Source organism: Chaetura pelagica, unplaced genomic scaffold, assembly GCF_000747805.2.
Source record: "Chaetura pelagica isolate M959 unplaced genomic scaffold, ChaPel_1.0 scaffold90, whole genome shotgun sequence".
Lineage (NCBI taxonomy): Eukaryota > Metazoa > Chordata > Aves > Apodiformes > Apodidae > Chaetura > Chaetura pelagica.
In genome coordinates, this window is record NW_009953496.1 from 10,202,644 (window position 1) to 10,224,463 (window position 21,820).

At 39.5% G+C, this 21,820-nt stretch overlaps 1 protein-coding gene across 1 annotated transcript; it reads right to left on the reverse strand.

Moving 5' to 3' along the window:
- Positions 1-12: 12 nt before the first annotated feature.
- On the reverse strand, positions 13-21,290 carry RNF144A (ring finger protein 144A). The gene is made up of 7 exons (XM_009999160.1): positions 21,156-21,290; positions 7,800-7,904; positions 7,537-7,597; positions 6,291-6,498; positions 4,602-4,749; positions 3,231-3,320; positions 13-569 (listed from the first exon to the last, which is right to left on the reverse strand). Exons 1-7 carry the CDS (start codon positions 21,288-21,290, stop codon positions 438-440), a joined length of 879 nt encoding a protein of 292 aa, XP_009997462.1. The 3' UTR covers positions 13-437.
- Between the last annotated feature and the right edge of the window lie 530 nt (positions 21,291-21,820).

Genomic DNA, 21,820 nt, shown 5'->3' on the forward strand with positions numbered 1-21,820 from the left:
ACTATCTGATTTAAATTATAGGCAACTCAAATATATACAGGAATAAGACACCAAATTTTTAAGTAAACGGATATGCAGAAAGTTTATATTTGTATGCATTTTTAGCTTGTTTTGCTGATGTCATTCAGCACAGTTCCCAGTCCACCAGCGGGGCAGCAGAAACTTTTGGCATTATTTTTAGCAGTATCATCTCTTCATTTCAGATAGCTACCTGGGTCCATGGTCTCCCTTTAGCACCAAACTTGCCTTCCATTAACTTCCTTGTCTGTTCTCAATTGATCTATGTAACAGTAGAAATAACAGTTCCTGGAACCAAGACTGTATGTCAATGAAAAGCAGAATGGGGCAAGTAAAGCTACAGCAATGTAAGTGCAAGAGGGAAACATCAACAGCAACAATAAAATCAAAACACATGTGATAAGTCCAGTCTTCTCAGGCTAGGTAGGTAGAGGGTCATCATCTCCTTTATTACATTTGCACTTGCAGCACAGAACAAATGGTGTAGCAAGTAGAAGGAAAGGGGAGGCCACCAAAAGTAGAAGACCAAATCCTGCAAAAATTCCTACCACCTGCAAGAGAAGAGAATAGCATTGCGTTAAGGATAACACTTGCCTAGATTCTGCTGATACTAGTGCATCATCAGTGTCCTTCAAAAGGACCTCAGTAAATGCTCTTGACCTTACTAGAAGCAGCACTTCCCTTGAAGTGGGTGCTACAGTCAGTGCCTGTGATCAGTGAAATCAGTCAGAAAATGTGAAATCAGAAAGTGAACGTTCGTGTTTCATTACTCCAGTCAGAATCATGCCACACGACTCAGTCACATCACACAAACTGATGCAGATGGTTATTTGCCTGAGTTTTGCAATATCTCAAATAACTAATGAAAGAACTGACTAGCTACTTTTTTCTTCATCAAGCCTGAATATTAAAGACTACAAGAGAGTTATAGACTCCCACTTTCAGGTGCTCCCCTTTTTGTGGGAAAAATCACCAAAATGAAACAGACAAGGTTTTGGTATTATTAATGGAGAAACCGGGAAGATTCCTATAAATTTCTCACCAGCAGAAATGCAAATTTGGGAATCTCAGCCACAGATTACAAATACCGTGGACTATAGAAAGACTGTGCATGTGCCAAATGGCTTTTTACAATCAGACCTGAGCTCATCCCATTGATTCAAGGGATGTGACCTAACCCTATCTAAAAGCATTTTTTTCATTTACATTTATTGATCACCCTCTTAGCAACAGGGGCAGAGGACCACAGAGCTACCCATCCTGTTAGCATGCCAAACTCCATTAGTTTCTACAGATTTCAAAATTTGGAAAATTATTTTTAAAAAATGATGTTGGGGTCTATTGCCTAAGGAAGTTTCCTATTTGCCATAGGCAACTGTAAAGAGTCATGCTGCAACAATATGTTTGCAAATTATTTGAGAAAATAATTTAGATTAATTCACATAAGAGAGTGTTTGTGAATAATTGTGAATAATGAAGGCAGGAGTGTAATGCTTCATCTGCCAGCAAAACCTCACAACAGAAGGCAAAATGAAGCCAGGGCTAGATATGTTGTTTCAATTACCTAGAAAATATTTAATTAGCCATGATATAGACGAGATTATTTAGTAGTACTTTTGTCGGCAACGGACAATTTCTCGTTCTGATTACTACGTACTTCTTTAGGCAGTTCCCTCTGCAGGGCTGTCAGAGGGGCCGAGGGGAGGGCTGGGCGCAGGAGATGGCGCTGCGGGACCGTCACTGCCCGCCCCCTCCGCCAAACGCATTCAGTCCTGGCTCCTTGCTGTCCAAGGATAAAGAGCTTAGAGTTCCCTGCCCTCACACTTATTTCTTGCCAAGAGCAATTTCTTTTCCAGCGTTAGAGCTGTGCACGTTTCATGTCTCCTTTTTTACGGAGTTGCTGACACACTGAGGCAACTTCCCTTTGCTAATCTTTGCATTTGTTTACTACAGACATAAACCAAAGCTAAATTCTCATCTCCTTTAAAAACAGTGAGCTGCAACTATTGCCATACTGCCCTTTGGAGACAGCCTGCCCTTGCCAAACTCTCTGCAGCTCAGGTGCACTGGTCAGCCAGAGCCAAGCTCTGAAAGTCAGAAATTCAGTGGATGGAATTGACTACTGGTAATATATATGAGATACCTACTCCATCTTCCTTTCAGCCTCAATATGCTATCAAAGAATTTATCAAGGTTAATTTTGTTTGTTGTGGGTCTTTTTTTTGGTGCTTTTTGTGTTGTTGTTTTTTTCTTGTGCTTTTAAACAAAGCTGTTTTCTACTTGGTTCTGTTGCTTCTAAATAAGTTACTGCCCTACTCAGCATCAAGCCATTCCCTCTGGTCTAAACATATTACATGTATATAAAAAAAAGCTTGTGCATCCACACACTTCCTAAACTACCACTTGCTTAACCAAGCAAAACTTGGGGGTGTATGTAGAGGGAGAGGGGAGCGATCCTTCTTTTCTTTCAGCTTAGCTGTTTGTCCAGGCTTGGTGTTTATGCTCAAATGGAAGGAAATCTGTACTTCAAGAAAATAACTTTATCTCAAGCTAAGGTAGCTTTTTACTGGCACACAGTTAATTTAGGAAGAGATGACTCAGATACCCAGATGTCCCTGTATCTCTAGAGTGACTGTAAAGGCAGTAGGTTGGACCAAGTAATGCACTGGCATTTATATTCTATGCATCAAAATGGTGCAGAGAGGTCTTTCATTATGACCATTCATGCTGGGTCCAGTAAGACTGGACCTAGACTACAGGAGGTATTGCCACATTCTTTCTAATTGTCAGTTTGAAACTACCATTAAGCTCACTGGGTTACCTTCTGTCCAACCTATATGAAAGAGTCAACTGGAGTCCACAGCAAGACAAATGCCTTTCCAGTTCTAGAGCTCGACCTGAAGACCCCTTACAGGATCAGCTTCCCATTTAATAATATGGATAGTGGCAACCTAGTTCATCTTCCAGGTTTATTGAGAGTATATCTGGGTTGGCATTTATCTGGCTTTGTAAACGTGTCCCTTCTAGCTCTCAGTGATCCCTCTGGGACAGCTAAGTGTTCCTCTCCAATCTACAGCTTTCTTTAAATCTGCTTTGAAAGTCAGCCCCCATTTGGCCCAGAAGTCTACCTCAAGTTTCTTAAAATGAGTAAAGCAAAGGAAGGCACTATGACAGTAGTGGACCTGTATAGAGCTTTTAAAAATGAGCTTTACCTGTGTTCTGTGCCAGATAACGGATGCCCTGGAGTGTCCCAACTTATTTCGACAAGGTCCTTTGTCATAATGTATAAGAAGAAAATCATCCTGCAAAATATTAAATGGTAGGCAATAAAGAGAAGTATAAAGTGTTCTTCAAGTTATAAACCACCAATTTCTGAGAATTTATAAATAGGAATTGTACAGGAAGACAGAAGCTAAGTAAAGTGGATACAGACAGGTCTAATCTTTCAAAAGTGCTTTGTTTATACTTAAACATCTTCAGAAACAAGTTTGTTTAGCAAGTCTTGTGTATCTATAACAAATTCTTCTGCCAAAGGCTCTCAAGATGGATATTTAAATGCTGACCACTGCAAGTCTTTCACACACATACAGAAAGAGCAAATGAAAATGAATACTTGTAGTGCAGACTTCCCAATCTTGGTTCCTTTTGATAGCTGAAGAATTAAAGGACAATACAGATTTTTGAGAAATGATGTGCCTCTCTGTTCTGCCACCCTTTTACAAACCAGCCAAGATAGCAGGTTTAGTACCAAGGGAACACTGCTTTTTAACCAAGCACGTGAGAAGCCCGTGACTTAAGGACGGTTAGTAAAGCATTCAAATGGGACAACCACAGGATTTGTATAGTCAGATTAGCTTTCCGGAACCTAAAACATTTCCTTTTCTATTGTTAACAATACTATAATATAAAATAAATTACATGGAAACAGATGTTGCACATTGTATATACTCTGATCCTTGGGCAGATAACAGGCTGTTTTTAAAAAAAAAACAAAAACATATGACAGCAGCAGCTTATAGACTAATTCCTGGTGTTAGGAGAGCACTGTATTCTTTTTCAGATGTCAGATCTATTTCTTGTCCTACAGAATACAATGAACAGTAAACAAATCTGACTGCTAGTCTCCTGCATGGTGACACACCAAATATAGTTTGCCCACTAAACTTCCACAGACTAAGAACACTGCCATGCTCATCCTGTAACCCCTTCAAGAAAGGAAACATTGAAAAATCAGTACTAAATAAAGTATTATTTAAAAAAAACACAACAAAACAAACGAGAGCAGTGCCCCTCCCCCATGTTGCCATGTAAAGTTGAAAACTAGAATATTTTTAGGTTTGTTTGTTGTTGTTTTTTTCCATAATAATTATTTACTGACTCACATAGGCAAAATGCTAAGATCACAGAGGTTCGACAAATAGAACATAGAAATCCTATCAAATTGCCAGCATCAGCTCTGGTGAGTTGCGGTCCACCAAGCTGGGCAGAAGCTAGTGAGCTACTATTTAATTAAGCTGGCAGCTGGATGGCAAAGCAATGAGCTTCTAAGCTTCTGATAACCAGAGTGCATGGCATATACTCACATCAAGAGATTCCAGACAGTACCAGCAAAAGGCATGTTTGCAGTTCTTACACATCATTTGGGCACAGCCTTCATCTCGTTCAATGTAAACTTTACATTTTGGACAGCGTTTGATTGGAGCATCATCTTCTTCCATTTTAAAAACTGAACTGTGGGAGAGAGTGAGGAATTAGTAAGTTGTGTGGCTATGTCAGTTTAGAGAAGTGCCTTTAAGAATTGTGCTAAGAAGCTAAGTCTCCTTTTTAATTTAAAGATATTCAACTGAGTTTTGTTATTCAGGTATTTCGGCTATGCTCTATTTTTCAGAGATGTCTAGAAAAAAAATGTTTAATGACTACAGTGCCTATGTCAGAGTCAGGACATTTTTCTTTACCACATGTTATACTAACTGTTTTTGTTATTAAGTTATACTACTTGATATTGAAGTTTTCTCCTGGAATATATCAGATGAGCAGCAGCTAGGTCACACCTAAATGCTTTCTATGTCTAGATGATTTTCCTTTTTTTGCCCTTCTTTCTCAGAAAAGAGGAAGCAGTCCCTTGATAGCACAATAAGCCCAGTCCACATTCTTTTGGACTGGGACACCAGGAAGAAATTGCTTGGCTGTGTCCATCTTGAGGATATAGGAATTGTCCTCCCAATCAGGACCCATGAGGTTTTCAGGGCATGCCATTCTTTCAGAGTTAATATCTTTGTTTCTAACATTGTCCTAACAAGTTAATGAATTAGAATCAGCATCACCTCTTCTTGTCTTGCAGGACTGTACAAAATCACTGGATGTCCCCTCATATAATAAGCACAACACAGAGGAATGTGAAAACACTGGAAGAACATTTCTTTCCCTTGAGTAGCTTTCTACCATATGCAGGCAAACCAACAACTAAAATGTACCTTAAAAAAATGACACTTCCTGCAGCCACTGCCAGTGGGAGATACAAGACTGACTGGTAGGGAATGAACAGTTTGCTGGAAAACAGGACTGACCCTTGACTGATCTGCCCAACAGCAGGATACATGCTTGTTAGTCACACTAGGGGCAATCATATGACAGAAAAATGCTTTGAATCCATAAACATATATGAAACTCCAAACATATGGTAGCACAAACAGCTACTGGTATGTTATGCTCCAGAATAATGAAATAACAAATAATCAACAGAGTAGAAAATGAAACATGAAATAAAAACTAAAAGCAACCATAACACTGAGGAAAAAAGATAAGGTATTTTACCTTCCCTATCCACTGGCTGCTCTATGCCACTAGAAACAGCTTGAAACAGAACTTAAGATCTTTGGCCAAACGTGCAGCAGTTAGGATTGTGAGAGTATCCTGAAATCACTGGCCAACGATGATGTTACCATCTTTCATGTTGCCCACAACAGCAGCAGCAATGTCAGTCTCTGAAGTTCATGAACTGCCTGGGTATCATATTTTTCCCACTGGGCAAAAAGAGTGGCTGATAGTGGCTCAAGTAGTTTCATTGTACTTTGCTGGGATTAGTGGCGAATAGTGAGGCTGCCAAGAGCTATCCAGCTTTGGAATAAGCATCAAAATAACAGGAATGACTAAGTGAAGGAAACAGCTTTAAAACAAAATATCAGGAAAATGCCTCTTTACTATTCATTCTCCTGTTTGTTTCAAGATTGAGTGTTTTGTTTATAAATACTTGATCTTTTACAATACTTTACCTTGTTTCTCCTGGAAGAAATGATATTGGCATGTTCTCTTGACAGCCTTGACCTGGATGCCAATTAGCTTTGCAAGCAGAGCAGAACTCAATGTCGCAGGCTTTACACTGGACCAGCTGGGGGTCCTGTGGGCTTGGTTCCTGGAGCTGGCAAACTGCCTGGCAAGTAGAAGATGGACACCAAGTCCGACAGGGATCCAAAAGCACTTCTGTAAAGGGGCATAAAAGAACAAAATTCAAAGGCAGTTACAAGACCAGCCTTCCATAGCAATGTATTTAGCTGAGATTGGCTGGCAGGGCATTTGAAGATGCATTTTCAAAGGAAGCCTTTTAATTTATGCTTAGCCACTTAGACAGAAATCTGGCCAGCCTTGCAAACAGGCACCAAACCAAACTGAGTTTTCTGAGTTTGAATTAATTGCCCACTTTCATTCACAGAAATAAAGTTGTTCTGAGAATGAGATGTTGTATTTTTCTTCAGTTATACTTGGAGTTAAATAGAGCACATACTATGCAGGTATAACCCATCAGAAAGTGTACAGTGCCTTGCCCGGGAAGACTCTGTATCAACTTGGTCTCTGTCCTAATTTAACTACATGATTAAAAATAGTGTAATACTGCTATACAGTTCCATCCCTTTCTTTGAGGGGATGCCTTACTGGTAAGGCATTTTATGTTCAAAGCCCACTGAAGTCAATCAAAACTCACCAATAACTTCAGTGGTCACTAGGTTGTACCCTACCCTCAGCAAAATCTTACTGGAAGTTCTCTATGGCCACACAGTTCCACATCCCCATAGGCACCCAGTCAGCTTATATGCTCATAAAAATTAACAAGGTTCAGATTATCTGAACTAGTAATTCTACACCAGATGTCATCACAAGAGATAATAGTGGCTCCACAAAAGGGGTAAGTCTACCTCTCCAGCCCTTAGAATACTGGTAGTCAGTTCAAAGAGCAAAACTCGAAGTATAAGTCATTCCCTTCCTTAGTTATAGGGCAATATATCACACAGCAATTTTCTTCATTTATTCTCAAGTTGTTGCAATTCTGGGAATCACACAGGCAAGAACAGAAACAATGTTTGCTATTTCTCAAGTTGTTGGGGTTTTTTGTTTGAGATGACCAAACAATTAATACACTATGCTACTGCATGAAAACATGCAGAGCCAGATTCTGATTTATGGGATCATTCTGCAGTGATACCATTCCCACAGCCTTGCAAGGAGTAGCATTACATGTGTTACCTCTTTCAAACTGTAGCTTCTTATACCTTTGCATGATTTCTGATGCAACCATGCACTCAATCTATTGAAGGAAGGAAAAGAAAAATATCCCATTAGCAACAGCAATCATCTGAGGCATTTTGAACAAATAGAGACAAAATATTTGACCTTTAGAGAATTATTAAAAATGTATTTTGGCAACAATGCCAGCAGTAACATACAGAGCCAGACATTTAAACATCCAGAAAAGAAAAAAAACCAAACTCTATGTAATACAAGTGTACCTCATTTTCTTGCAGATGACCTCGCTTTGGGCAGGCAGCATCAGGGCAGCTGATTGCTGTTTCTAGACCTTCTTTGATCAAAAGTTCCACATACTGTTTTAGGCACTGTAAGAGAGCAAAAGACTGACATAACTATCACACCAAGGACATACCACCCAGTTTTTTTAAGAGCTTTCCTCTGAAAATCTAAAGAACTCAAACTTCTTTGAAAAAACAGATACTACTGAACCCTTCTACAACCATGGGCCATGTTCACAGCTTTTGCCATGGTTGTACCTCTAAACAGAGAACAGCAACTTCACTTCCTCATCAAGTAACTCTTCCTCAGTTTAAAATATGCAGCAAATTAAAAAATAACAATAATGGGCAAAAGGACAATCAAACAGGGCGCTAGGAGGGGAGAAAAAAATAGTAAACCACAAAGATAAAATTAGATTAACCACACTCCAAAAGTCTTTATGTGACTGGAAACCACAACACAGCTTAGTAAGCAATAACTACCCATAGACAGACAACTGTCAAGCATACCAGAGAGCAAAGGGAGTGGTGTATTTTGCTTTCTATTTCTAGAAAATAACTATCTGAAGTTTATGGTTACTTCCTTTTCCATAAGAAGAAAAAATGTAACAACTAGGACTCCCAGAAGAACTACAGTTTCCATGGGGACAGAATAATAAATATTGGTAATACTAATACTTTTCTCCCCTAGCAACCACAGGATTTTGCCGAAGTCATAACTAAAAATGTACAGTCGTGCACAGCCCAGCTACCAACAAAACAGAGAAGAAAGGTGGGTATTTTAGACTCAGGGAAAATGAAGACCAAACCTTGTTATTCCTGGAGAGGAACCACCCCCCTTTACCTCCATACTTCCCACATCAAGGTGAGAGCGACTGCATAGGTCCTTGCTGGGGAGGCAAGGGGAGTGATGGAGGGGGAGATGTCCTTCTCCCTGCAGATACTGTGCAACTTCTATCAGCCTGACACTCCACAGAAAGGCCAAATGAGGGTCTGCCTTCCAGCAGATGGGTCACCATTGGTGTTCTCACCCTCTTCTTAAGTTCAGCTGGCAGTGGCAAACTGGAGACACTTACAGAAAGCAGGTCTATAACCCTCTGTTACCAGACACACAAGCAGAGAGTGAGGCTAGACGAGCAGCTGAGTCAAATCAAGTTACGAAACAAGCTCAGCATACAGCTGGGTGGGAGGTGAGAGGAATTAAGTTTTGCAGCAAGCTGTCAAAACTGGGATTTCAAGTACCATTTCCAGACAGAACCTGCAAAAGGTACACAGCTGCTGACTTGACATCAGCCTGCGAAAGCAAAGGGCTGCATTGACCTTGCCAAGTCCTGTGTGCCTAACTGCAGCTCAGAGCACAACACTGCTTCTTCCTTCCAACCGTGCCACCACCCATCAACAAGGATATTTCCAGCCTAATGTGTGTGGCTTGTAGCTACTAAGGTCTAGACTTTGAGTCCACTTCTTCAGTCTCTTGATACATCTGTTCTGCTCCTTCCTGAGACCTTATCACCTATACTAACATTTTCTTTCAGATTTTATTTTTCTCAGCTTGATTGCAGCAAAAACATCACTTTCTGCCCACATAATTTCAGCTACTCGGGTACACAGCTTTTCTGGTAGCAACATATTATCATCTTTATAACACAACAAATAATTTCTGTCAAGAGTCCCCTTCCCTGCATCTCCTACTCAAGAGACAACTGGTCTATTTTTATTTTTTTTGAAGAGAAAAACAGAGACTGGACAATTGGTCTATAGTTTCTTCTTTATCAGTAGGGATTTAATGAAGACAGTTGTTTACTTAGTAGATGTTTAACTTGCAGGTTTCTAAGCCTTTGCTTAGAGCTCTGCTGGGTGGGTGGTGAAGCAGTTCAAGAGAAGCACTAGTAGCAACCACAGCAGTCTGAGCTCTGCAAGAACCACGTCCTAGACTGCATGTCTTGGCAATCTGTAATTTCAGCTGTAGTGATGTAAGTTTTGCCATAATGACACTGCTGGTTCTTCCCTTTCCCCTCCATTTGCAGACACCAAGTGTGGATTAAAATGAAAATGCATACATTTTTAATGCAAGCACTTAGCACTTATAGGAAGTACTTTTCAGGCTAGATGAGCTTTGCCATCATTAATCATTAATGCGGTTAATTCTCTTCCTCAACCTGTTTGGGACCATTGCCAAAGCCTATTTGTTTCCCTTTCCTCACATCTTCCAAGGAATGCCACAGTTCATTCCTGTCATGGCCTGTGCCCAAGGCCTTCCCCTGATGGGGCACCTACCTCCTCAAAACCAGCACAGCGAAAGTGCACTTCTTATGCTACACCTGCTGGGAATGCAGATGGTATCTCAAGGCTGTGAAATATCACTTTAAATTAGGCAGAGGATAAAACAATCTGTTCACTCAGGACTTCCTCACTCCAGGGATTTCTTGTGTGGAAAAGGAGTAACCCAAAGTGGTTGCAAGACAATTTGAAGCACAGGATAGCTGTGGCTTCTCTTGAGAGTAAACACAAGATAATGCCACTTGTGTCAGAAAATTTTAAACTGGTTACAGTACTAGAAATGTACCAGCATGCAAACAAAACACAGTAGGACTAGGTACTCAGTTATAAAAAATCATTACAGGATGACTACAAAAAGATGAGAAATAAATTGTTGCTCATTTTCTATGCAGCTTGTAGTTGATTCCATGCTGGAAAAAAATATTCTCATAGCCTTTCCATTAAGGCAATAAAGTGCTGTATAGCATGAACAAAAAAACTTAAGAATGTAACTCACCCAAAACAACTATCAAAATTAACTGTTATTACATATTTTTTCTCAGAGAAAACAGGAGCTGAAATCAGGTACCTAAGGGTTGAGGTTGAAATAAGGTCACAAGATATCCTTCTGGCTACTCTGATGCTGCAGATGCAAATGCCTAGTCATATGGAAAAATTTATAAATAAGTCAGTGGATTTGGAAAGGCCAAAAAAGCCTAACAGGATTGCAGAACTAAGCATATCATCACTGCATCATTTGATTTATTTTGTAAAAGTTCAAATGTATTTTAGTGCTGGCACTAGGCCACAGCAATCCCAAAATGAAATGTTCACTACACACAAAGTCATCATATGCTGGTATTGGTAAAACATTTTTAAAGAAACACCTATTAATAAAACTGAAAGGGAAGAAAAGAAGACAGGAGGAAAGAAATCTAGAGTTTACCAAGTTCTAAAAAAGAGAAGGAATGAAATTTTTTTACAACACATTCAGTAAAGGTGAATATTAAAGGCAGATAAAGGCATTTGCTTTCACCTTGGGCAGACAATCACTAAGAATTCTTTAGGCACAGAAGGCAGGGCTGATGTACTTTTTTAACATGGGATATTTTTAATTTTGTTTTTTTTTTTAATCAAAAAATCTGATTTTAAAATTATTGGGTCTAAGTGTCAATGAAAAGAGGGGAAATGGACAATAACATTGGGAATAAAACTGAAACTGAGAAAGGAAATGTTTCCAAGTAAGATGATTATTAACATGTAGACTAAATTGCTGAACTCACAAATTGTGTATCATCTGCAAACCAGGATTAAACATACTACTGAAAATATGCATATCCATAACCACATATATTCATATAAACTTGCATTCAACCACATGAAAAGTCAAGAAACGCTGGTTGGTATTTTACAATCCATACTATAAATGACATCAGGCTGGATGAACACAGCGATACCTTTCAGCCTTACATTTTAGGAAATTATATTGAGTCAGAAGCACTTATCTAACAGTGATTTGCAGCAACAAACCTACAGTTTGTTCTATGGGTAGTTTTTGTGATAAAAAGATACTAAAACAAAGCTCAAAATTCACATGATGAGGCTACACAGATGAACAAAACTACTGCAACAACTACTTTCAATAGTACTTTGCACTATTTTTATGTTCTGGAGACCAGGCATTTTTGTTAAAAATGAATAGTGAGAAGGTAATAGCTTTCTTGCCAGAAGACAGCATAACACCAAGGTTATTCTATTGCTCTGTGCTAATTCCACTAAGCCAATTCTGCAGTCTGGTGAATAGGTATTTAACCTGGTAGACACACCAGCCATAAGTCTTTCAGGTAATGATGTAATGCTCAGGTTTAGCTTCAGATTAGACTAGTAAACAGTGATGCATTGTGCAATACCCACAGGGGCAGGGAGGGAGAGTGTGCATGTGAGTGTATGTCTCTCACTACAAACAAATTGGAGAGATTAATTTGGGTGTCCACATCTCCAGTGGAGGCTAATATTATTGGAACAACAGCCCCCACCCCTTTTGTCCAAACAGCAAATTCCCTCTGGACTATAGAGCTTTTCCCTGAAGAAGACATCTTATTGAAAGACTTTCAATTTAGACAAAGCTGAAAAATCCAAAGTGGAAAAAGTTCCCTAAACCAAGCAGCCTAGAGCTGGGATATTTCCTGAAGAGGAGGGAAAAATGACTTAAGGTCTGAGCTCGAGTCTACCCTATTCCCATAGAGTAGGGCTACCTGTAGCTGTGTATTATTGTAATGTACTATCTTTTTTACTATTTCAGAGGATACTCCTAAAAGCAACAGGAATTTGGCAATAAAAATTAAAAAAAATAATTAAAAAAAGCACTTTTAATCTTTGCACTTCATAGAAAAAATCCACTACTTTCTTCCAAAAAAAGAAGGTAGGTTTCTTGGAGAGCTTTTAAGTTTTGGGGTTTTTTGTGGTTTTTTTTTTTTTTTTTTTCAAACTTACTACATTTCTGTAAAGCAGTAGTTATAATCCTCCTCAAATCTATTCTTATTTAATCACAGTCTCAGCTTTGAAATACTCTTGCAGTGTTGTGCCAGTGTGTGCAATTCTCAATATGGCTTTTTAGCATCACCCTAATCCTACACAAGGTTAACTAGTGACTCACTGGAAAACACCTATACATGCTATAGTTTATATGAGGTGGCTCAGCACCCTGTTAAGCTGAGACTTAAAGCTTTCCAATGTGGGAGGACCCACCATGTCCCCTGTCCACTATTCCAATGCTTGATTGTCCTCATGGTGAAAAAATTTACCTTGTGTCCAATTGGAATCTCCCCAGGAGCAACTTGTGCCCATAACCCCTTGTGTTTTCCATGTGACTCCTTGTAAATAGGGAGTCTCCGTCTTCTTGGTAATCTCCCTATAAGTACTGAAACATTGTAATAAGGTTTTTTTTTCTCGAGGCTGAACAAACTTTTCTCAGGCTCTCCAGTCCCTTGATCAAACTTCCGGCCCTTCTCTGGACCCTCTCCAGCCTTTCTGTAAAGAGGGGACCAAAACTGAACACAATACTCCAGATGTGGTCTGACAAGTGCCAAATAGAGCACTGTTCTGCAGCTCTTCTAGAGACTGTAGTGTCAGACTAAATCCAGTCACATCATCTTGCCTGTGGAAGAGGGGCCAAATGGTGTTTTGGCTGGGGAAGATAAAAACCCATGTGCTTCCACATCTGAGGACAAGCTATCTGAGCATACCTTCCTAAGCTGTAAAAACTGGTCTTGTTCAAAAGTCTGTGCTCTCATCAGCTGGTGGAATCCCAGAACAGGAAATGGCCAGCAGCCTGCAAATGCCACTGTGGTTAGTGCTGTTGATTGAACCTGAGGACTTTGGCTCTACCCTCTGCCCAAGTACTTTGGCATAGCACCCAAATATCACAGCTGATGTAAACAACTCACAGCTAAGATATTTGTATTGGGAATGAGGTGCATCAGTCCACTGCTTGAGCACAGCCTCCAGCTACTCTGCATTGAAGTAACTGAGTACAGGGAATTGTCAGCATTGAGCCATCAGTCAACAAATGACAGTGAGGTAAGAAGAAAATGTATGATAACCAAGGAAGCAGTTATTTTCAGTAAGAGCTATCTCTGGAAGAGGAGCCCTACTAACTTACTAAGCTATGGCAACTATCCTTTGAGACACAGCAATCAATAGCTGTGGAAATCACCAACAGGACCAAGCAACAGAAACTAAATGAGCCTGAAAAACAAGTGCTTGTTTCCAAGTCAACATCTTAATAGAGGAAGGGAAGACAATGAGGACATAAAGCTGCCTTCCCTTTGAAACTGTTGTGGGGGGTTTTTTGGGAGTTCATAATACTTTATGTATGAGTGTGTACTGTAAAATATATAGAAGATGAACACATTTTCTTCAGAGAAATATTTTCTGTAAAGCAGTAGTTATAATCCTCCTCAAATCTATTCTTATTTAATCACAGTCTCAGCTTTGAAATACTCTTGCAGTGTTGTGCCAGTGTGTGCAATTCTCAATATGGCTTTTTAGCATCACCCTAATCCTACACAAGGTTAACTAGTGACTCACTGGAAAACACCTATACATGCTATAGTTTATATGAGGTGGCTCAGCACCCTGTTAAGCTGAGACTTAAAGCTTTCCAATGTGGGAGGACCCACCATGTCCCCTGTCCACTATTCCAATGCTTGATTGTCCTCATGGTGAAAAAATTTACCTTGTGTCCAATTGGAATCTCCCCAGGAGCAACTTGTGCCCATAACCCCTTGTGTTTTCCATGTGACTCCTTGTAAATAGGGAGTCTCCGTCTTCTTGGTAATCTCCCTATAAGTACTGAAACATTGTAATAAGGTTTTTTTTTCTCGAGGCTGAACAAACTTTTCTCAGGCTCTCCAGTCCCTTGATCAAACTTCCGGCCCTTCTCTGGACCCTCTCCAGCCTTTCTGTAAAGAGGGGACCAAAACTGAACACAATACTCCAGATGTGGTCTGACAAGTGCCAAATAGAGCACTGTTCTGCAGCTCTTCTAGAGACTGTAGTGTCAGACTAAATCCAGTCACATCATCTTGCCTGTGGAAGAGGGGCCAAATGGTGTTTTGGCTGGGGAAGATAAAAACCCATGTGCTTCCACATCTGAGGACAAGCTATCTGAGCATACCTTCCTAAGCTGTAAAAACTGGTCTTGTTCAAAAGTCTGTGCTCTCATCAGCTGGTGGAATCCCAGAACAGGAAATGGCCAGCAGCCTGCAAATGCCACTGTGGTTAGTGCTGTTGATTGAACCTGAGGACTTTGGCTCTACCCTCTGCCCAAGTACTTTGGCATAGCACCCAAATATCACAGCTGATGTAAACAACTCACAGCTAAGATATTTGTATTGGGAATGAGGTGCATCAGTCCACTGCTTGAGCACAGCCTCCAGCTACTCTGCATTGAAGTAACTGAGTACAGGGAATTGTCAGCATTGAGCCATCAGTCAACAAATGACAGTGAGGTAAGAAGAAAATGTATGATAACCAAGGAAGCAGTTATTTTCAGTAAGAGCTATCTCTGGAAGAGGAGCCCTACTAACTTACTAAGCTATGGCAACTATCCTTTGAGACACAGCAATCAATAGCTGTGGAAATCACCAACAGGACCAAGCAACAGAAACTAAATGAGCCTGAAAAACAAGTGCTTGTTTCCAAGTCAACATCTTAATAGAGGAAGGGAAGACAATGAGGACATAAAGCTGCCTTCCCTTTGAAACTGTTGTGGGGGGTTTTTTGGGAGTTCATAATACTTTATGTATGAGTGTGTACTGTAAAATATATAGAAGATGAACACATTTTCTTCAGAGAAATATTTCACAGCAGTAGGTAGTCAGCAAAATGGTGATAATAGCTTGTGGTTCCTGTGTATCTTAATCTTCGAATAGATATTTCAAATGGATGTACATAAAAGCATTTGTTTCATGTTGAATTGTTACCCCTCTGTTATCTTGCACAAGATAATGTAAAAATTATTTTGTTTTGTGTAGAACACAGTAAATTTCACAGAAAAAAATGTATTTTCAAATGTCAACATATGCAGGATGAAACTCAAACATTCAGGAGGCAAAAAAACAACAACAAAAAAGTCAGTCTTCCCTTATATGGTTGTTTGAGAAAGGTTTATTCTATTTCAGAACAGAATGAGTATTTCTGAGTGGGAGCAAAATACACCTGCAGCAAACAAAGGACTTTTCACTTTCACAATGAAAATGCTATGCAAACAAAAATGAACTAGCTTTCCCAATATCCAGATGAAGACAGATAATGTTAATCTAATTCAGTAACATCATGCAGGAGAGGGGAGAGCTGAAGGCTCTGTATCTAGTTTTCACTCAGGGATCTGTAGTTCCCAACCTGTAAACGCCTGTAAACAGGTGAGTTTATTAAAGCAGGTACTTTTGCCATCAGAGCACCTCCAAGACAAGTTATAACCCAGAAAGCCATGTAAATTGCTATGCAAATACCGCAACCTCTAACCACAAAGCCTGACACAGCACATGTCAAGATTATTATCAGTTCTCTGCTAAGGTTTAGGGGAAGTGAGCAAAAGCAGCAAGCTCTAACCTCTGCCAGCAGCTGGTGGGAAACAGGAAAACATTACAGCTGCTAAGAAGTACCCAGAGCTCTGTAAAACCTCATAAGCCATTACATTTCCCCCTCCTTTATGTTTCAAAGCAAGCAGGGCATCTTTTCTTGGTAGAGCTGGGGGACAGTCAGGTGCTGTGTTGCTGAGGTAGGTTTCCCTTGGCAGGCTGGGACAAACCATGGCAGATAAACAAAGCAGTGAGCCCACCTGCTCCCATCCATGCTTCTCTTGATATCTGCCTCACCCCAGGGGAAGCAGTAGCTGATCCTGCCTCATTTGGCATGAGCAAGAACAGTACGTAAATCATGTTTTTTCCTGTCTTTCAACTCAGAGGCCAGCAAAGCTTATTGTGGTTCCAATCAAGCATAACAAGGGGGGAAAAAAAAAAAGTCTTCTGCCAGTTATAGGCAGGCTAATAATATTTGCCTTGCTTATCATAGTGGGCCGTTCTCCACACACAGGTTCCTACCTTCCTTTCAGATCTTCAGCATATGCAGATACTCAGGGGCATGACCAGAATTAAGTGGACATATATGAACAGCCATGATTAGGCAAATGCAATAAACCTGATTAAAGAGGGCTAGTGATAGCAGGACAGTATCACTACCCCTCTCATGCTACTGGATACAGAATACACTTAAAGACTTCTATCACAGTTCTACCAAACTCAGACATCTAAAGATCCAGGCAATATCAACTAGTTGTCTTAGGGGCTTAAGGTAGAGCCTATGCATAAGAATCAAAGTACAAGTGATAGGTATGAAGTTGGCATAGAAGTATTCATTTCAAACATCACAATACTGATTTACCTGTCCATAGCTGGCCAACAAGAAATCAATGAACAGCAGAAGGTAGGTCTTAACATTAGCTTTGTTATTTTCTTTTTGACTGTAGGACACCTCATACGTGAATAACATTCTTTCCTTCCATTGGTAACAAGGTGGATTGCAGATGAGTATCATAGTAATTCTTCCCATGAAAGATAAGTTCTCTCTTGGGCTTCATATTTCTTCTAGATATTTGCTTGTCTGGACTGCCTACTTGACTGATTTTCTGTTTAAATTTGAGGAAGGTAAACAATCAATCCTCTGGTGCCAGAATGATCAGCACTGCATAAAAACTTGAAGGGGACTGAACAATGTAATATGAAGCCAAGAGCAGTTTAGCCTTTCTTGAGTAAGAGTAGTAACATCATAGTACTTACAGCACATTATTTAGCACTTCTGTGTATGTATTTATATATAAAAACTATATATATATACACACAAATATGTAATCCTGAATCACATTTCAGCAACTGATGGAACTTCATGCAAGAATACTAACTGCAATAAAAACTGTGGTAACTTTAGTACATACACAATTGGTAAGATATTAAGGGAACATCCTATCATTTAAGACACACGATACTTTAATCGTAGATAAAATGGTTAGAATTTTAGGCAGGAACTGGAATTACCCCCTCCCTATCTCCCCTCATCCCCAAAAAAAGCAAAGGCTAAGTAGTAACTCAAAACTTCTGATGAAGTACCTAACACAAAAAGAATTAAACAAAAAGTGATGCTTTGTTGGCTTTACTGTCCCTTTCCCTTCCTAAGGAAAGAAGGGTCAAGAAGAAAACATTCTGAAGACAATATGCAAACTCAATTACTTCTCCTGAGGCAAGCAATTGCTCAGTGACTATCTTGAAATTTAAGGCTACTAGCTGTCTACTATGTGCTATTTAAGTAAGAATGATTTAGTATTAAGAGAGATATGTAAGTATTTTGGTCCAAAATTTGAGAAGTACACTTAAGATTGGTCCTGTGGCTGACATGATTCCAGAAGGAATGAGCTATTAGCTTTCTCCTTGGCAATACTTGGAAAAAGAGCTAAACAAAAAAAACCAAAAACCACAAAACACACAACAGCAGATAGCTTGTTTTCCTTTCTACTCTCTAGAGTTTTGTTCCTCTGGTACCTTGAGCAATCCAACAATGGATACATTCCTAATTAATGAGATATACAAAACTTGAGAGCTTACAGCATTGTGTGCACATTAATGATCATAATGATAAAAACCATAATGGAGTATTGTACTAATAGCTTACAACTGGCAAAATAATATTACGGGAAATTGCAGCATCTCTGCCTTAGCAGCAGGGGAGTGGCAGTCTGCTGTATCAGATCTATGCATAGCTCTGCCAGAGAGCAAAAGGAAACAGTGTCCCCATTCTATCTTTCTGAATAGCAATGTTGTGTTACTGTACAAGTGCTAGGACGAGACAAGCCTTCATGAGATCTTTGCCACAGCACTTTTACAGTTATAATGAGTGACAATTTGCAGAATCTTATAGGATTGAGAAATCTGCATGTGAATCTGTTACAGTTTAATGCTGGGCCAGCAACTAAACGACTGGCAGATGCTCTCTGAAAACCCCTCTCCCTTCCCAGAAAGATAAAAGAATAAGGGAGAGACTTTTGTGTTGAAAACTAAACCACACAGCTTTACTGAAACAATAATGAAGAAAAGGAAAACAATGAAATATGTACAAATATATACAAAACCATTATTATGCTCCACAATGTAAACAACACTCTCATCACCACCAAGGCTGCAGGCCCAGCCAGACTAGGCTCATGGACTCAGCAGCAGATGGGAGCTGAAGGGAAGGTCATATGGGTTCAGGAATGCACGAATCAGGATCAAAAGGCAGACAAGAGGCCTGAGTACTCCCACGACACCAGCCATGGATGAAGAGACCTTGACCCTCATTATACCTCATACAGTATGAGCTGTATGGGATGGAATATTTGGTTTGGTTAATTTTGGTCACCTATCTGGTCCACTCCTCCCCACAGGAGGGTCACAGGTATGACCCCTTTCCTCCCTTTTGTTTCCAGAACATAAGATGTTTTTCAGAACCAAGAAGTGGCTTTGGTTCTGCATACCCTTCTCTAGCAGTTTACTATAAACATCGAGCATTAACAGTCCTAGAGGCAGACACTGACTGGAAAATGTGCTGTTAATTTCAGCAAGTGCAGTTGCTTAGAAGGGACTTGACTGAAAAGGAAAAGAAAATTGTCCCTGTCCTGGCGCAAACCAGGGCATGACGTAAGTTCTGCCTACATACTAGTTGCACTTAGAACTCTTTGCTACACCTGCTCATGTCATCTCAGCTTGCTGCAATTTAGACTGAAGTACTAGAGCTATGAGCAAGAGCTGCAGCAAAAGCAGTTTTCACACTTCTGACAGACATCTCTTTTGCTCATCACTACAGAGGCCAGTTAACTAAGATAATTTATATAAAAGTAAGAAGCCAGGACAAAAGTATATATTGGTCCACCAAGAACAGAGATAATCAAATATTTCTCCAATTGTATTTCTATTTATTCTAGTATAATGTACAGGATCTACTAAATACAGACTCCATCCCAAATCTTGAGTCAAAAGGATCTCGCCAAGAAAAAACAGAAGATCAGTGATGTCAGGAAAAGTCAGAAGGAACAAGCTGGAGAGGAAAAGATGTATCTGGTAACCCAGCCTTTCTGCTGTCACTTAAGTATTTGTTACTGAAAAATGAAATTAAAATCTTCTCCACATCCAGGCAATAGAGAAAGAAACACAAAAAACACAGCTGTACATACTAAAACCATCCACTGTGCAGTAGAGGACAGTTTTCATGAAGCTTACTATTCTGTTTTTCATTAAGCCTGTTATTTTAGATATTTTTGCATGCCTGAGCAAAAACTGTTTTCAAAGCACTCAATGAAGCAATACCTATGTTTTAATTGGACAGACGTAGTGTTTGCAACAGAGTATACCTGTTTACATGCCTGAGTAATAGCTTTCTATTTTCCCATGGCGCACCAGCATTAAAGTTGGTTATGACAACTTGGAGTTTTTAGAACACTATACATACTAGAACCTGAGCTGTCTGCATTGCTTCTTTTTTTCTGTTTTCAATAAGCAACAAAAAGGAGCTGTCTGTTGTGTTGACAACCCCCTATAGATTCTCAATAACTATCTCAGAAAAAAAAAACCACCACAACTTATTTAAAAAAAATATTTCCATGAAGAAAAATAAGAGATATAAAAGACTACTTAAAAAATCCTTGCTCCTCAACATTAAGAACAGAAAACCCCCACCTTTGTTGAAAAGGACTTTCAAAATAAAACCCACCCGATTCCATATCTGAGTTTATTAGTTCTCAAGGGTTTATGACAGTTCTAAAGTCTAAGAGCATGCATGCCAGAAATCATATTCTTACTGATGTTACTGTAATTTTTCCACTGGTGAACCATCATTACAAGGTACTTTTTTGTGTACCTGCACACACAGCAAAATTTAAGGATTTAATATTTTCATTCCAAATCATTAGGGATGGAAAACTACGACTTTTGTTTCTCTGTAAATTAGCAATACAATTTTATTATGATGAAGATCTTTGCTACTTACTACACTTATGTACAAAGCACTATTTGCTGAATATAATTGACAAGATTCTTGATATTCTAGGCACACATGGTGTGCAATAAGGTAATGAAAACCTCTTATGTCATTGTAATTATGATAGAGTAAAACTAGAATCCATTATACATGAAACACTTTTCTAGTTACAAGTGTTTGCATGGCCCTGTCCCAGACAGACTTGGGACTAAAGTTAAAAACAAATAAAATCCAAAAAAGCCAAAGAAACCAAGCCAAAGCCCCCTCCCCCCCCCACCATTAAGGAGATAACTATATACAGCAGTACAGAAAATGCTGAGTAAATTTGGGTTTTTTTAAGCTAGAAAACAGAGATGTTTACCTGCTAACATTTGTGTCAAGTATGCAGCAACAGTATTTATTTCCACTACAGCATCAATACTTCAGGGTGAAACCCACTCAGCAGAAACAGACACAATTTCTGCAGTTAAAATTATGCATTGTTTTTTATGCCTAATAAGAAAGTAAACTCACCAGGGTACAGAAGATGCATTGGCATTGTGCTATCGTTGTCATCTGCTCCACGGGATACTCGCCAAGGCAGAGTTTGCAGGACACTAATGGGTCAAGTACCAAGTCCCAGGTAGGCCTATATCTTGCTGTAGTCATTGCAGAGCAGTCTGAAAAACAGTACAAATGACATTCCATCACTTCCTTTATTGACACTCAGTACATTTCTGCCATTGAAAAAAATCTCATTGTGAGATGCCACCTGGTAGCTATTTGGGGAAAAAAACATATAAACAGCAATGGCTAATTTGACAGTGTCAACACTTGCAGTATGCTACACATCCCCTGCCTGATAGAACATGCATATAGCAAGCAGAGGGAAAAAACCCTGTGTTATACACTGACCGAATATGAGAGCAGTCAGGAAATATTCTTAGGTCACAGATTTTTGTCTGACATTATGCATGCTACAATCTCATTCCCAATTCCTGCCATTATCATCACTACTTACAAGTAGTGTTTCTTTCACCAGTATTGATTACCCATCACTTAATACATTCCCTTATACCACAACTCAGCTACCCAGGTGAGACTCACAAGGTCATTTGTGAACCAAGCATCTATAATGCCCCTTTTCCAGTCTGATGTTGCAACTGAGTCAGATATTTAGTTCTTAAGAGCATGACAGA